General features: G+C 48.5%; 1 protein-coding gene across 5 annotated transcripts in view; it reads left to right on the top strand.

The window, feature by feature from the left end:
- PSD2 (pleckstrin and Sec7 domain containing 2) overlaps positions 1 to 17,921 on the top strand; it is an 89,192-nt gene that overhangs the window by 50,545 nt on the left and 20,726 nt on the right. For 3 of the 5 annotated variants that reach the window (XM_029998021.2, XM_029998022.2, XM_029998023.2), the window contains 5 exons: positions 117 to 605; positions 1,989 to 2,183; positions 7,512 to 7,592; positions 8,159 to 8,271; positions 12,156 to 12,216. In XM_029998021.2, coding sequence (XP_029853881.1) covers positions 117 to 605; positions 1,989 to 2,183; positions 7,512 to 7,592; positions 8,159 to 8,271; positions 12,156 to 12,216 — 939 coding nt within the window. The remainder of the gene's footprint in view (positions 1 to 116; positions 606 to 1,988; positions 2,184 to 7,511; positions 7,593 to 8,158; positions 8,272 to 12,155; positions 12,217 to 17,921) is intronic. The other 2 variants (XM_029998024.2, XM_029998025.2) reach the window with 2 other exon arrangements.

Genomic DNA, 17,921 nt, shown 5'->3' with positions numbered 1-17,921 from the left:
CAAGGGCCTATAATCACAGCATCCATTTCTGCCTCTTCTGTTGCCGCCTAGCTCCAAGTGGAACAGTGCAAGCAATTACCTTGACAGTATTTTCTACATTTCCCCTTTTGGTCCAGGTTTGCTTCTGGAGATGCCAAGCTGAACTGCAGTGAGGATGACAAGGAACATTTTCAATTCAAAGACATCAGGGATGGGTTCAGCTCAACCTTTGAGAAGATAGTTGAGTCTGACCTTATGAAGGGTACATACTACAGCAGCTTGGACTCTTTGGACGTCCTCTCTCTCACAGATGAGACAGACAGCTGTGTCAGTTTTGAGGCCCCACTTACCCCATTGATCCAGCAAAGGGTCAAAGAAAGCCCAGAGCTCTTGGAGCAGAAACTGGTAGCCCAGCAGAGAGAAGCCCTTCACCACATGGCTGCTGATAAGCAAGAGCAAGCAGCAGCAAAGCCAGTGGAGGGGGATTTTGGGAGCCCTCTCAGGCACTCAATTACCAGCAGCAGGTCGGAGAACGTGCTGAGCCGATTGTCCTTGAAGAGTATCCCAAATGGGTTCCATGTGGAAGGGTCAGAGGAAGATGCCACCAAGATCATTAACTCCATCAGGTAAGACAAGCTGGGAATTCCTTGGGCAAGGGCTCCTTGTCTTATGGGGTCCCAGTCCAGGAGCAAGGCTCAGAGGACGTGATAGAGATGGAGCTGCTTTTTTCCCCCTTGTGCTTCCTCTCATGTGCTGTCGTGGCAGAGAGGCCAAATGCCAACAGGAAAAACTTTCCTACCTGTAGATTAGGACTGCAGCTGGTGACCAAAGTCTCATGGCATTAAACCAGCCAGTCCCCAGCGGGCCTGTGTCTGAGTCCTCCCGGTTCTCAAGCCCAGGACCCCAAACTGCAGGTGAGCTGCAGCGTCCTGTAGGAGCCCTGCGAGCCCAAGAAAAGCCAAGCCTCAGCACTTAGTGTTCTCATTTGCTCTGGAGGGCACCACCGTTCATCTGGCTGCTCACAAATCCTGTCAGCAGGCAAAGCTGGGGGTCTTCTGGGTAGACCACTGCCTTATCTGCCTGATATCTGCAAAAGCCCTTGGCAGGTTGAAGGCAGTCAGGCACACTCTCAAACGTGCTCTGAAGTGCAGGGAAACCTCAAGGTTTCACTTAGGACTGGGTGCCCCTATAGAGGCGTAACCAAAAGTTCTTCTACAGGCAGTGAGATCAGCAGAGACTTCGTCCCCTGGACCAGCTCAGACCCAAACCATCATCCCTGGGAGGCAGCAGCTCATCTGCAGCGCACTTCCTTGCATGAGGAAGCCAGGTGATGAGCAGCCAGGTCATGGGAGAGCTGGAGCGAGGCCATATGTCCAGCTAGCTATCAGGCCTTTAGTGAGTCACACTGGCCAAAAATGTGTGAAGAGGTGCCATAACTGGCCTTGGGCAAGAAAATAAAGGGACACAGGTCCACCTACATGGTGCCAGTGGGGCTGCTCAGCGTGTTGTCTGTGGGAACAGCTGGCCATGACACCAGCAGGCAGCTGGGAGAGGAGCAGCCCACCAGTGACAGCAGGTGTGGTGCCAGTCCCATTGGCACGATTTGTACAAGTGCAGTTTCTCATCCTTGGCAAATAATCTGAACTGAAAAGCATACCATCTATCTCTGAAGATTTCCTGAATGTCCACAGCTCTGAAAGAGCTTGGTATCACTTTCCATACCAGTGGAGAGAAAGGAAGCTTAGAAAGGTATTGGGGCTGCTGCTTGCTTTGAACAGATATGTCCTCATTTCTCAGGGAGAAGTCACCTTTTCTTCAGTCATTTTCTACAAAATTGTACTATTTCATTTGACCTGAAATGAAAGAGGGTTTGTCCAACGCCCAGTTCACAAATGTATTGTTTTTTCATATTTTTTGGTTGGAACAAGAAGAAATCAAACTGTGGCATTTTCTGTGGGTTTCGTCAAGTCACATTGCTGCTCCTTGAATTATTTCTTGTTTCTGTATAGCGATGCCAGCTTGAAAGACGCACTGTCAGACTCTGACTCTGACATGGGCAGCATGGAGCAGCTTGACCAGGGCAGCACAGACACCTTGGCAAATGGCTGCAGGGCGGATAATGAGGCTGCCAAGAGGCTAGCCAAGCGCCTCTACAACCTCGAAGGGTTCAAGCGCTGTGATGTGGCACGCCAGCTTGGGAAAAAGTAAGTGGGCTTCGGGTTGCAGCCAACCCTGCAAGGGGGTTGACTGAGATGGCAGCATTGAGCATGGCCAGCAGAAACACAGCTGTGTTGGGGAGGGTCTGGGGGAGCACTGGTTGTGCTGGGAAGACAGGACAAAGGCAGGAAGAGACAAGCCTGCTGTTACAAGGGCTTGCTGGGTGAAGTCATGACTGTTGGAGATCCTTCCAGTTGAAACTGGTCATCCTTCCAGTTGAAACTGGTCCAAGCCCAATGCCCTTGCAATGTGAATCCTACAAGTTGTCTGTGTATATTGGGCATTAACTGCCACAAGCTGCTGCCCACCAGAACCAAGAGCATCCTGCGTTTGATAAGGGCCCAGGAAGACCCCCCCTAAATCAACCCCCAGGCTGAAGGGTTTGGGATCCAGACCTGGATCTGCACTGGGTTCCCTGCCAGTTCCCAGGTTTTTCGTGTCTGCACCCCAAAATCTTCTTGCTGCAGTGCCTTCTAGACCCAGTCTGTATAGATGGCGTGAAGGGTTTGATGGAGAGCCAGATACACACTAGAGGTCCAAGCACCTCAGCTGGTAGATTTGCCTGCATAAGGCAGAAGAGAAATAAAAAGTGCTTATTCAAAAGTGGGAGAGTTACAGAGATTTCTAAGAGACGGAGTAACAGTAACGAGTGTAGCAGTAACAGATTATTTTAGGATGCCAGTGGGTGTGAGGATACCAATCTCCATCATCCTTCTCCTGGATCAGATATAACCTGGGTTGCTGGGGGGGGGGGGGGGGGGCGGGGAGTATGTCCTTGAAATGTCTCACTCCTGTCCAGATCATCAGAACACAACTCCCTCAGCAAATACCCAAACTTTCAGTACCAAGGATTGTCTGTAACTCCCAGCTTAGTCCTGCGATAGAAGTAGCCCACGAATGATCTCCTAGAGGCTCTTTATATCACCTGGCAGCATCCCCATTCTTCTTTTTTGCTGTGGTTCTTGTAGCAGGTGCACTGTTGGTTGCTGCTGCCTCAGGTCTAACATCCTTCTTCTTTCTTGCAAATTTGCCATGACAGCTCACTGACTGGGGAAAGTTTCAAGCAATAGGTCTCTGGGGGTACATCTGAGTGTGTCCCTTTGCTAGTTCTTGCAGTCCTCACTCACACCTGCAATCCTTACACCTTGGAAAGCTGTTTGGTGACCCACATTTGGGAATTGACACAGCCTTTAAAAGAAAACTTTTGCTTTGATCATCTGCATTTTTGACATCTGAATAATTTCCTAGCACAAGACCTGAATAGAGCTGCAGGCTCTTGGACCAAGCAGGTGGATTTGCAGAGCAGGAAAGGAAGAAGGATGAGGATAGGTGTGTTTTAAGTTGGTCTTGCTCACTTAAGACTATCTAAGACCAACCTACAGTGGTGGGAGCAGGGTAATTTTAAGTGATGCTTTCAGGCCAGCTCATGTGACCTACCTAGGAGGGTTGTGAAAAAAGTAAAAACTCATTTTAAAGCTTTTTAGCTCATTTTAACCTCTTTTTTTTCTTTGTGATCATTGAAAATTTTCTCAAACCCCCCCCCCAAACAAAACAAAACCATTCATCATTATCAAACAAGTAGTGTCACGGTTTAACCCCAGTTGGCAACTAAGCACCACACAGCCACTTGCTCACTCCTCCCCCCACCACTCCTGGTGGGATGGGGAAGAGAATCGGAAAAAAAAAGTAAAACACATGGGTTGAGATAAGAACAGTTTAATAATTGAAATAATAAAATACAATAATGACAGCAACAACAACAATAATAATAGTAATGAAAAGGAAGACAACAAAAAGAGAAAGAAATAAAACCCAAGAAAAACAAGTGATGCACAGTGCAATTGCTCATCACTCACTGACCGATGCCCAGCCAGTCCCCGAGCAGCGATCGACCCCTCCCAGACAACTCCTCCCAGTTTATATACTGAACGTGACGTCCTATGGTATAGAATATCCCTTTGGCTAGTTTGCATCAGCTGTCCTGGCCATGCTCCCCCCCAGCTTCTTGTGCACCTGCTCACTTGCAGAGCATGAGAAAGTGAAAAATCCTTGACTTAGGATAAGCACTACTTAGCAACAACTAAAACATCAGCTATTATTCTCATTATTCTCATACTAAATCAAAAATACAGCACTGTACCAGCTACTAAGGAGAAAATTAACTCTGTCCCAACTGAAACCAGGACAAATAGAAAAGGCTTGATGAACAAGGAAATGCAGGTTGGATATCTCCAAATACTTTCTTTCCAGCTGACACAATTCTGTGAAATTAACCTCAAATCCAGAAATTACCTTTGTCTCTCTGAAGAGCGTGTGTTTTGGCAACTGAACTCTCCATGGAAGATTCTTGTTCCTGGACTGGTCTGTGGCATTGTCTCAGCTCTGTCACTACCCATCGTCGCATGTCTCTTGCTGGCTGGAGGTTGAACTGTCTCAGCTGCCAGACCATGAAGATGGTAGTGCTGGGTGCTTCCTTGTGGGATTTCCCAGGATTCCACTGTGCTTACAAAACCACGCAGGCAGCAACGGAGCAGGGAACAGAGCACAGTTTCAGCACCACAGTGCACTGGGAACTGGGGGGTCTGTCAGAGTCCCGTGGGCAGTATGACATGGGCACACAGCCTATTTTCCTCCCCTGGAGATTAGGTGAATTTTCCTTAGCCAAACTTCTTAAGGACAATCTTTTTTCACCCAGGTGACTGTGGTGCAAAAAGGATCCTGGACAATACAGGCTTGGTTCTGTAGGACAGTGTGATTCAGGCTGTAAAACAACACATCTCTGTCCACATCCAGCCACGCAGGAATGAAACTGTGAGAAAAGGCCAGGGCTTCTGTGTTACGCCCAGGGTGGCTTGTTACCCAGCAGGTCACTAAGCATTCTTGGTGCCTGGACCTTCCCAAACCAGGCAGAGGGAGGAAGTGTCAAGCTGGGGTGTAAGATGAGAGGAGGTCTGAGGAGGCTGGCTGTGTGGCAAGGCCACCAGCCAGAGGATGCCAGACATGTCCCCGTGGGAAATACCTTGCTGTTCTTGTGGGGATGTCTCTATCATGTTTGAGCTGCATGGTGGAATTGTCACCTGTTCCTGCAGGAGGGGCTGGGACTGGCACAGAGAGAGAGGAGGCCAATTCTTGAATGAGGAAACCAGAGCAAACACCTAAGCCCACCTTAGTGTAGGCCATGATCTTGCCCTGGCCAGTGTTGGAGTTCTGTGTCCCAGGCATGCCTGGGGCATGTTCACTGGCTCTGGAGCTCAGAGAGAAGGGTCCCATCAATGTCACTAAGCCCCTGGCTAGACATAGGAGTTTGTTGCTTCCTGGGGGCTGGCTGCCTTCAGGTGTCCTGCAACACTGTCTGGTTCCCTCGGCAGAGCTGGCAGTCCCTGCCTGGACCTTTTCCAAGCAGAGAGGGACCAAGTGAGGCACACAAGAAGGTGTGATGGGCATCCAGGCTGGGGACTGTTGGCAGCACAGCAGCTGGTACAGACAACTTGTCCTGGGGGTCGCTAATTCCCTATGGACTCCTGGCCTTCAGCAAGACCCAGTGAGCTGAGGGACAGGCAGCAAGGCATGCCTGCCTTTCAGGGCTGCCCTGATGGGAGAGTAGGGTGAAGGGGAGCTCCCACCCACCTTTATCCTGCCTGACTATAGATCTAGTTAGGAATGTATATTAGGGTGTAGCTCCCAGTGTAGGCCATGGAGACATCACAAGAGCAATTCAGCCCACCCAAGATCTGTGCTGGGATATAGACATGCCAAGTCCTTTGGATTTAGGGAGCCTTGGGCAAGGCCAGTTCTTCAAGCCCAAGCAGCTTCCCAGGACACCTGGTAAACAGGTGCTCAGACAGAAGGAATCAGACCTTTTCTTCTGAGAGACTACAACTGCACCTATGAGGTGGGACCTGACCTGCGGAAGGGAGAGTGCTGGCTAATTCCCAGCACTGGCACGGGCAATACATGAGGTCTTCTGCAGACTTAGAGCTGAGAGGATCCCAGAGGAGGCCTGGGGCTTGCTTGGTTCTGCTCATTCTTTGGCACAGGGGTGAAGATGTGGTGACATCTCCTTTCACAAACATGTGGTCATCTTCTGCATCTCATATCACCTTGCTGTGAAGTTCCAGGACAAATGGAGAAGTCTCCCTGGGAAGCTGTCAGCAATCTGCATTCCAGTTATTGTGGCACTGCTTCAGACAGACTAACCTGGGGGGCCATGGGCCCATGAGGACATGGTCTTTCCCAGAGCTAGCAATCCCAAATGATAAGATTGTTTTATGAGTGTGAGGCCTTGTGGCTTCATGTGGCTTTGAAACAGTCTCCTGCACAAAATCCAGCACCAATACTTATGTCCTGCCCCTCAAAACTCAGCCTGGACCTCTTCCCTGGAGCTGTCATACTGCTCTGCCTGATCCTGCTGTGTGTTGTGCTTCTGGACAGCATCCATGCCAGAGGCTTTACAGCATCCACCTCACAGCAGAAGATGAAACAATGCTGCAGGAAAGACAATGAGTTGTGCTTGTAACATGTCCCGGCATGAAACTGGATGTGCAATGCTTAGCAATATGCTTTTCATTTTGTGGGGAGAAGGAGAAGGAATTGTATATGGCAAAGGCTGAGCATATTGAGATCATCTCCCATTTCTTGCCAGCATTCATTGATTATTCTTGCACTTCCACTACCTGATTTGTATAGATAGAGGAACTTAACAGCGCCCATTCTGGCTTTAAAGGCAACATGTCTGCAAGTGTCCTTCAAAAACGTGGCAGGGGAATGGTTTCTGGAGAAGCATTCAGGGATGAGCAGGGCCAGAAGCTCCTCTGAGCTCTCCTGCTCCAGTTCTCAGCGGCATACATCTGACGTGAGCAAGGTACTGTGGTGAGAGGGTGGTATGGGAGCCAAACTGGAGTGGAGAGCAGGAACATTGCAGTAGGAGGAGGGGACACGTCCAGCAATGGGAGAGGACTAGGTAAGAGAGAGGGTGCTGGATGAGCACAGGACATCCTTATGGCCTCCTTCTCCTGGCTGGTTTGGGAGGAGGCTCTCCCTGGCCAGCAGCACAGCAGAGGGATTCAGTGAGGGCAGGCATCTCTCTCAGGTGTCTAGGGCTGGCAGCTGCAGTGCTAGGCTGTGGGCATGTTAGGGCCCTTTGGAGGTTTTCCAGCAGCATTTCAAGTTAGGATAAAGTCCCCTTGGGTCTGGGGTCACGTCTGCAGTGTCTTGCTGGGAGTTGGGCTGGCCAGGAGGCAGCAGTCTGCTGTTCCTCTTGTAGACAGTGTCTTCTTCCCTGATTAAAGGGCTGACTACTCCCTCTTTAATTACAGTAACGAATTTAGCAAGTTGGTAGCAGAGGAGTATCTCAGCTTCTTTGACTTCACTGGCCTGACCCTTGACAAAGCACTCAGGTGAGCTGGTCTCTGGCACTCCCGCGTAGGGCCTGGGCTGAACAGAGCGGAGCAGCGCGGTGGGTTTCTCCTCCAGACTTCCGGACGCCATGGGAAGCTGTCCGTGTGATAGGAGCAGGGACTGGGGGGAGCTCCAGGTTATCATTTAATCTTTGCTTTGGTGTCACGTTTGGCGCAAGGTACTGCCACCAAAAGTGGGCTTCAACAGGAGGGCCCACAACCTGCTTCCCCATGGTGGAGAGCAGCTTTTCCAGGAATCCCATCCCATACAAATTCAGAGCAAGTGGGAGCAACTTCTTCCCTTGGGACGGACAACCCATCCTGGTGCCATCAAGCCAGAGGTGGGTCAGATCTCAGCTGACATCATGTTTCCCCACACAGCTCAGAGCTGGCTCCATAGACACCCTTTGCATTGCACCTGCAGGGGCCCAGGGGTGCACAGGCTGGGGGGAGGACAAAGGCCTTCCTAGCTGCTCTGAGGACCCCCTTTCCATCTCCCTCCTTAGCATGGATGCTGCCCAGCAGATTGATCCATGACATCTTTAAGTATCACTTTCTCTTTGCAGGACATTCTTGAAAGCATTCCCGCTGATGGGAGAGACGCAGGAGCGGGAGCGGGTGCTGATTCATTTCTCCCGGCGATACTGCCAGTGCAACCCAGAAGAGAGCACGTCCGAAGGTACCGCTTGCTTTCCCTGGCTCCAGTGTCCATTGTGCACTCACAGTGCATGTGTGTCACAGAGCCTGAGCGTAAAACCAACCATCCACAGCCAGGCCTGAATAGCACCCACTGGGCAGGCAAGGCTGCAGCTTCTCCCTTTCTCTGGGATGCTGTTCTGCTGATTATCCTTGCCCTGGCAGGGACTGGGGACACAGGTAGTGAATGGTTCTCAGGGTTGCAAATTACCGCAGTTGTAGCTTGCAAAGTGGTTGCTGACAGTGGGCAAATGAGTGGCTGGTGCTAGCTCAGCCCAAGACCTTGTCCATTGAATGGAAGAATACATTTCCATGCAGACGGAGGAATGCTATTGCCTTGCCATGCACAAGAGTTGTGTTCATTTCATTGTTTGTTGCATCTACAACTGCAGCAGAAAAAAGCACAGCTGGGTAAAATTCTGGGCTCACTTAGTTGCAGATTTTGTTAGCTACTTTCAGCCCCCCCCCCATTATTTTTTTTAGTTAGATATAGTTTCTAGTTTTATAGTTCTAAATGGGAGAGGTCATTCCTGGTACACATGTGCATACGCACACATCCAGACATGAGCATGCCCACATTTGCACTTATATGAATGCCTCTACGTGCCTGCTTACAGGCATCTGGAAATGCCCCTTTGGGTGGAAATCAGGCTGCTGACCTGCTCTCAGCTGGCACCATGGCAGTGCCGGTTATTCCTCCACCCCCTTCTGCATGCAGTATGCCAGTTGTGCTTGAGAGCTCCTGCTTGTCTCCATCTTGCAGGCTTCCCAAAGAGCAGCAGTGCCTAGTGTTACATGAACCTTCCAGTCCCTCTGCCAAGCTAACTGGACACACACTGTTCTCAGAACAGAATGACCTCTTTGCTTTTATCAGTGGTATCCCAATAAAACATAGGTTTAGATTTAATTTCCCTGTGTTTGTATGATGTTCTCACCCACTGATCCAAAGACAACCTTCCCTGGGAAGGGTCTTCCACATGAAGACATTAAGCTGCAGGCTGAATTTTCAGCAGCAGTCCCCAGCTGAAATATCCTAAATGCCAAGTCCTGACCCCTCTTCAACGCTTCCCCCTGGAAGTGATCCCCAATTCTACTGCATCCATGTCCCACCCCTGTAGACAAGGGCCTTGGGTCCCTTTCTCCCCTTCTGGTCCCCAGGTGCCTAACACCCACTGTGGGGGGTGGATGTATGCACACACCAACTTGAGCACAGGCTGAGCTGGAGCACAGGGGGTCAGGCCTCTGATTCCATCCCACACCCTTCAGCATGAGGGCAGTAACTAGTCAAACAAAATGCAAGCTTTGCCATGTGGCAACATGGGTTACAAAGCTGCTGATGGAGCCATGCTACAGCAACTGTTCAGAAGAGAAATTAGATCCCAGTTCTGAAGACTCTGCGAGAAAGGTGCCTGCTAATGCAAACACGAATGAAGCCAGAAAGTTAAACTCTTCCATAACTGCATGGCCCTCAGTGGAGATGTCAATGCTGCCAGTAGGACCTGTTTTGAAAATGTTACACTCCTAAACAGTACAAAACTATTAAGAATAAGGAAAATGGGATCTGAAACATATTACTGCTGCTGCTGCTGTCATGACCTATTCATTAACATTTAGGGCCACAGCATTGCCTGTGATGGTGGCAGCACATTTCACAAGGCTGGGCAGGACCACTTTCTGCAGACCAAATGTAAACTGAATGAGTCCCAAGCAGGACAGAGCTGTGCTCAGTACTGGAATTGAATGGGGCTTGAAAAATACAATTGTAATCCAAGTACTACTTGAAGCTGATGCAATGGAGGGAAGAAAAGTGGCTCCTTCAGGTCACATCTTTTGCAGATACTTCAAAAGCATGCACTAGGTACATGGTAATTTGAGAAAGCTATTGCAAGCTTTTTCTTCAGGAAGTAGTTCTTTCTTGTTGCATCCAGCCTAAACTCACGAAGGATGTTCCACCAACATGAAATCTGAGCCACTGTGTATTATCTAGATTTCTAAAGAAACACCTCTGGCTGTGATGGTCTATTGGCATAGAGGCATGATAGAGTCAAGGCAGTTTTGTCTGGAGATGATCAGGCAGCTGAGAAGGTCTTACAGCTCTCTAAGACATTTCAGGGCGTTACTACATGCTGAGTCAGTAACTCCTCCACTGATGGAGACATGGCTGTTGCAACACCGAGAGTCACTTCACTTGCATGATGGGATGCTGCAAATGAGGGTGGCAGGAGCTCTGATTTGCTAACCACTGAGTGAGGTGGCTGTTTTTTCTTCCAGAGAGTGGTGTCCTGGACACATTATTAATGCTTTCCTGTACTGATGAAGCCCAGACATGGAAGAACAATACAGTTGTGTTGTGACACTGTGTGAGCAGAGAGAAAAAGTGAATGCAACTGAGCTAAGCAACAGGGAGAGAATAGCAAGTTTTGGGACACCAGCTCCACCTTGGGGCCATGTGGGACATGATTTACCTGACCAAAGTGATACAGTAGAGCCAGGTGAAGATGTCAGCCCAGAACCTCCCACAGAAACTCAAAAATACACACTGGGAAGGCATGTTGTCCTAAGCCCAAAGCTGCTTCTTGTGAAAGTGAAGGAAGCATTTTGCTTAGGAAGTGATTCTTTCTTGACGGGGGATGTCCATCACACCATGTGCCCAGAACTGTCAGCCCTCACAGAGAAATACGTGATGTTCCCATGAGAAACCCTTCCTTCCTCAGACCATGGTTCTTCCAGGAAAGGGAGAAGCTCATGTGCTGAGTTACCTTCATCCTGGGCTCATGTGTTTGATTGCCTTTAGCTGGCAGTGTTTAGAGCTTGGTCTTGAGCATGGGGTGTTCAGGGCTCAGCACTATTCCACACAAATGGTGACTTTGTTTAGTGGCAGCCTGGGATGGGGACAGGCCACGTCTGGCTCTCTGTGGCTGCACATCTACCCCCACAAGAAAAGGCCAGTGCCACTTCCCCAGCCAGGCCTGCGGTAAGTCACAGCCTGACCCTAGGGCACCAATTCATAGAGCAGGATGCACGAGGGAAATAAGCCAGGAGCATCATGTCATGTCTTGCTTGGTCTGTGGAGCAGCCCATCTGTGTGAGCACACCAACTCATGCCAAGAGCAGGGCCAAAGACCAAGGCTGTAGTATTTCTGACCATGTCTCCTCCCTGGTGCTCTCTAGCCCTTTTGTGAGGTCCTTGGCAAGAACCAGTTGATGTGCCAGACTGCATTTACATCTCACTGTTGTGAGGTGGTGTGTGGCAACTGGTCTCTTGAGCTTGAACAGTTTCAGGATACAGCATGGTTTTGAAATAACAGCAAGCCACCAGACTACATGGTAAAGAAGAGGGTGCTGTACTGTCTCAAATGGAAGGAGAACTTCGTGTGAGTTTTGTTAAGTCAAAGAGCCAAAAACGCTGCACTAATTTTTAGTAATGTTTGTTGAACAACTCAAGAGCTTACAGGCTGCCTGGGAATGATGGCTAAAGACCTCAGGACAAACCCCTGAGGTGACTGTGATCAACTGGGGGCAAACTAGCTCTGTTTGCCAGGGTCTCTGCCCCATTCTACAATGGCATTGGCACAAAACAGATACCGAGGAAGACTCAGCAGAAAGTCTGGTCTCTAGAAAGCCATTGACAAAACTGCTTTAAAGTCAATTCCCTGGTGATCGTTTCAGAAAAAGGTAAAGTTTGACAGAAAAGAGGATATCTTTTTTTTTAAACTATCTTATGCAGTTGAAGGAAAGAGGTATTCTTTAAGGTCCCCAGACATAGCAACTAGCCTTGGTTTTGCAACGGGTGGGCTGCCAAGACAGCAAACACCAAAACTGCATGGGAAGGGGAGTAATCATACCCATCTGACTTGTGTGTTTCAGATGGGATTCATACGCTCACCTGCGCCCTGATGCTGCTAAACACAGACCTTCACGGCCATGTAAGTAGTACTTGGAGAGGCATCCTTCCTTTTTTCCTTCCCAGTATAGAGGTCTGTCCCCTTGTGCGGGATGTGTTGCTGGAAAATTGAGATAGGATGGCAGAGAGTACTCTGACCAGCTCCAGGGGGAATTTCGGGTGCCAGGCCCAGACCTGGGGAGAGTCCTCTTAGTGTCTCACTCCCACACTCAAGCCAAAGGCATATCTCCTGCTGACATCAGTTATCTTGTACAGGCACACGCAATGCAGCTTTCTTCCCAGGACCAGTTGCATGCATCAGCCCTGTCCCAGGTCTTCATCGCCAGTCTCTGTGGGGCTGGCAAACAGCAGCACCAATTGTGCTGCTATTTCTTGCGGTGCAGACACCTGAGGCTTCTCTCATCCCAAAAACTGCTGCAAGGGAGTCAGTACTTTCATGCAGGTCTAGATTTGATCTTTCTTTCCCAAAACATGAACTAAGTCCCAGCTGTTCCTTTTCCTCAAGGTGTAACAGAAAGCCACTAGAGAGTTTCATATCAGAGAGGCCTCTAGACAAAGAGCAGGGTGAGCAGAGCTCAGTGCCCAAAGGTGTGGTTGGAAAACAGCAGAGGCTGTAAGAAGATCTTTCACCACCTTTTAGAGGCTCTTTCAGGCAGCATAGGTTGGATTTTTTCCTAAAAGTGTACACGGCAGAGCAGAGTGGGAGGGAAAATAACTGCAGAGGGGAGATGGGACTGGTCATAGGGGCCAGCACTGGGACATTGTGTACCCTTGGAGACCCCTGTTATAGCATACATCTGGGAGAGGGTATGGGGGTATGGCTTGTTATAGCAGCTTGTGCATGTGAAACCTACACACCCTTTTTCTGCCCCACAAGCCCATGATTTCCAAGCTGTATGATCAGAGTTCTCTTCTGCCTCCAGCTGGTAACAATTCGTTGTGCATCTGCAGAGGCTTGCCCTGATTTTCTCTTAATTAGCCTGTTAATGAGAGGACAGTAGGCCATAACCTAGCTCTTTTTTTGCATACTGGTTTATAATCACCTTTGAAAGGAGCCTTTTTCTGTGGGGGTGGGAAGAGGACATTACATGAGTGCTCTTCACCTTTGACAGCAAAGATGCAAAGGCCACCAGCTTCACTGGTGCAATCCTGACAGTCCTCCTGGGAGACCCTCCCCATCATTAGGGCACAGATACTGCCTTCATGACTGGCAAGGTTTGAACACAGCAGTCAGTGAAGGGAATTACTGGTCTCTGCAAGACCATCCTTTCCGGACGTGCACTGTAGCCTGCAACAGGCTGGCTACAGCTGCCGTGGCCTCATCCTTTGAGGAACAGGCAGCCTGTGACCAGTGTTACACTGGCCACTGGGTCCATTCCCACCCACATGGCTGCCAGTAACACATCTAGGCAAAGTGTCTCTGCACGCGGTGGGATAGCAATGGGGCTGGCTTCCAGGAGGATCTCAAAAAGCATTCATCCTTCCACCGAAATGGTTGGAGCCAAGGAAATATTTTCATCAAAGCATTTCCTGCAACAGCAAAAGCAGCATTGTGGCAGAAGGCAAACTATGGAACTTCACTCCAGAGTAATCTTACTATTTTATCTAGGTTTTTTTAATTAAAAAAAAATCCTAAATATGTCTCTGGGAAGATAAAAATTATTGAAAAGGCCAAAAAACCCCTAAACCTCCAAAACCTTACCATTTCTATTTTTCATTGACAAGCTGGCTAAGAAGCTTGATAAGAAGAAATGATCTCATGCTATCTAGGCAAAGAAAAAATAGCTTTCTTTTGACTAGGTGTAGAAATGCCCGAGCTTTTCTTTGAAAAATCTTCTCTTTATTTTTCCGCATGTGTAACATTAATTTCTTCTTCTCCTTCTCCTCCTTTTTTTTTTTTTTTTTATTTCCTTCTGCTCCTGGAACCTCTCTTTCTGCTCTTTAACCCTTTACCAGGTGGTAAGTGCAGTCATTCTAGTGTTTTGCTTTAAAGCACTGGCTTTTAACTTGTTTTTTCTGTGTTAAAAAAAAATAAGGATTTTTGTTTGTCTGGATTCCTAAGTGGTTGTGCAGTGTCCTTCACTACTTAGCAACCCATTGGCAGCTGATATGCATCACATGAAATTCTCCTTGTGTAAAGAAACCTCCATAAACTGCAGCGTACCTGGGATTGTGTGACTTGATCTCTCACCCCTTTTTGTTAAAGATGCTGTCACGATATTGCATATCAGTTGTTATTTTATTTCCTTTTTTAATATTGTGTGTGTGTTTCAGTGTTTTACTGTGCATTGCCATCGAGTGGGAAATTCCTTTGGTTAGGAAAAGATGGTTGATGTGTCTCTGTAAAGGGGCAGTTCCCTACAGCAGTGTGTCTAGAATGGGCTAGTTCACCATTCCAGCAATGACCATCACATATACTGAGTCCAGGCTTAAAAGTAATGAGACTGGCTTTAAAACATGAGATTTGCACCTGGCCACACTGGAGTTTTGCCTTAGTACTGTTGATTTTCTACCACAGGTACACTCAGACCCTGTTTCCAAACTGTCTAGAAAACTTACTGTCTTTAAAATGAGACACTCCATTTTCATAGAATCACCTGGAGTTGGTGTTTAAAAGCCAGCATTACAAGCCTTGTAGTATAAACCAGGTTGTTGCAACTCTCTACCTTGCTCTGCTGGTGCTGTTTGAGCTCCAGGATATCTTATGACAAAGTAAGTACTTTTCTGCTCCATCTCTGCTCCTTGGAGACAAAGCTTTGGGATGTCTCCTTTTCAACTATCAGTGTTATCCCTCCTTGTTCAGAACTGCTGGCCATGGAAGGACAGTGACAAATCAACACCTATGCATCACCAGCACTCACGGTTGCATTTTGGTACTTTAGCAAAGCCCAGCTTCTGGAGTCACATTGTAATGTGACAAGCTTTAGCTTTTGTTCAAAAAGCAGGCCAGCAGCTCTCATGGCCACTGAACAAAGCTTGAAATGGGATCCCTGGCAGCTCCTAACTCCACATGTCCCTCACTATTAATCTTACAAACCCTGTGATATTCTCCTTAAGCCAAGCTTATGGTTTGGTGTTAGCAATAGTGCTGTGTTAGTAGCACTGGGAGAGCAGAAGAGCTCTGAGGTACAAGCAGCTGCTATGCGTGGCCCGGGGGTCATTGGTACCCAAAATTTGTGGGTTTGTCCCCTGCAGTGGGGTGATTTTGTTTCTGCAGCCTAGAACACATCCACTACCAGATCCCTTGGTCCAGTCAGACCAATGACCCTCACTTCATGCTGAAGCGTAAATGTAGTTGTTTGGGTTTTTTCCCCTGAAGATGAGTATTTAGGAGAGGTCAAAAGAGCCTGAGTAAAAGCAGGGCCTGCTAGGGGCATGATGCTCGTGTTGGGGAGCTCACAGGAGATGTACTCCACTCACCACTTTGCAGCTGAGATGTTTGATGCCTGGGGCCTCTAGCCCAGAAGCTCAAGTGGTTTAACAGCTCACAGACTGCTGGGGAGAGCACTCCAGATAGCCACCCTTCATGGCCTCTGGCCCCCAGGAACTGTTTCTCCTCTTGGGCCTTTCACATGGCACCTGCTTTTCCCACTGAGCACCCAGCTCCATACTCACTGGCCCAGCCTCCTAAGGCTGGAACTTGGCAACACCCAAGGGATGCCAGGCTACAGCCCAGAGTCTTCTAGAGGTGGATAGAGGCATCCTGGACACTTCAGGAGATGGTCTGCAATCATCTTGGATGAGTCAGCTCAGCAGCAGATGACTGAGGCCCAGAGGAGGCAAGAACCCAACTGTAAACAGGGGAGTTAGTTACACTGGGTTGAAACAATGGGCTGGCAGGATCAGCCCTGTCTACCCTTCATCATATCAATCTCATCCTTCCTAATTTTTTCTTATGCACTCTAACCACCATTGTGCACCTTGTCTCTGCATCTCTCCATTCTCATACACTGTTTGTGCCCATCTACCTCTGTCTACCCATTCCCATACTGTCTCTACCCATTCATCTAACTATCCATCCCTTCTCATCTATTTAATCCACTGTTTGCTAGCTCACTCTCCATCCAAGCACACCATACTGATTGTCTGATAGTGATTTCTCATGCTTTGCTGCATGGCCTGGAGCAAGCAAAGGTGGGAAAAAGTTCTTTTCTGCCAGGGGGACATATCAGGAATAGTAGCTACGTGTGGCTGTGAAGCAGCCTCGCTGCTTGTTCTATTGCTGGTAAGTGATTGATGCACCACAAAAAATCAAAATGCCCCCATCTGTGTGGCTGGCCAGAAATGAAGATGCATCTCCCTGCGCAGCGGTCCCAGTTCAGCAAGGGTTATAGAATATCTGAGCACTGAGCTTTGAGGTGTGCAGATACATTCACCTGAAGATTATGTCCAAATGTGATGATCTTGCTGAATCAGCAAGGTGGCCTACTGCATAAGGCAGCACCCCACTGCACCCTCATAATGACCCTTTCCAGAGTTGTTCCTAGGATTCCCTATACTTGCTAAATACTGTTGCAGTGTGTGAAAGCTCAGGCAGCCCTTGGTGCTGGTGCTGTTGATAATGAGGCAGTTGTGATCACAGAACTGTTTCTTTGCAAGTGTTGATCAAGTGAAGCTGTGAAGTCCGTGGTTTTTTGTTTTCTCTGTTCAGATGGTGTTGATTTGGAGGCACTTGCAGGGCTTTGTATTTGAGTGGCTGGCTCCAGGCCACTTCTCAAAGCAGCAAGCTGAAGTGTTAAGGTATCGTTGACTTGGGGTTGTATTGCATCTGAGCCACCCCAGCATCCTGTGCTCAGTCCTACCGACAGCCAGCCTGAATCCTGCCCCTGACTCTGCAGTGCTTCAACAGTCTTGTCCAACAGGCTGATTCATAGTATTAGCATCCTTGCTGGAGCTTTCTCATCACCTCTTCTGGCTGTCAAAGAAAGGGTATGTTTTCATCCTTCTCAATTGCTCAGCAATTAGCTGCTTTTCCACAGTGTGGCTGCTGTCTCCAAGCTCAGAGATCTTCTTGCACAAGAGAAAGAGACAAATCACAGAATAAAAAGCCATCCCCTGGGATTAATATATGTCTTGGACACAATATGTGAGAAACCCAAAGAAGGGCCTGCAAGGCTGGTAACTTGTGCCACTTTATCTCACTGTATCCACTCACTTCCTAAAATGTGTTGGCCTCTGCATTCATTGCTGGATCACTGCAACAAGATCTCTGCAGGCAGAAAGACCTGTGCTGTGCACTCTGCTTTCCTGCCTCAAGGCAGGGGTAGAAGTAGTCACCTTCTCTCTGTGCAAAGTAATTTGGTGCCTCAAGGTCTCGGGCAACACACTTACCTCACCTCCAAACTCCCTCCCTTGTGGAAGTTCATTACTGCATTTTTTAATGCACTCTCTCACCCTCCTTCCTTTCTCCATTCACATGCCTTTGTGCTGCTGGCTTTTTTTTTTTTTTTTTTTTTTGGCTGTAATTCACGAGCCAGCAAGTACACAAATCTCTCTTCTCTCTTCTGATAAAACCTAGCATGTCTGCAGGTTTCCCCACAGCTCTTCTGCAGCTAGCGTACCCCCTGAGCACTAGCTGGCAGTAGCCTCTAGCTATCAGGGATCAGCTGTGGGTCTCCCCTGTGAGAAAGCAGAGAGCCTCGTGTTGTGCTGCACTGTGTCCCAAGGCACTGCAGATTTGTAACAGTGCTTTATTCCTCTTTTTCTTGATCTCTCAAGGGTGCCAGCTC

This window comes from Aquila chrysaetos, chromosome 22, assembly GCF_900496995.4.
Source record: "Aquila chrysaetos chrysaetos chromosome 22, bAquChr1.4, whole genome shotgun sequence".
Lineage (NCBI taxonomy): Eukaryota > Metazoa > Chordata > Aves > Accipitriformes > Accipitridae > Aquila > Aquila chrysaetos.
The sequence above is the reverse complement of the archived record's forward strand: the minus strand, read 5'-3'. Positions and strand labels throughout refer to the sequence as shown.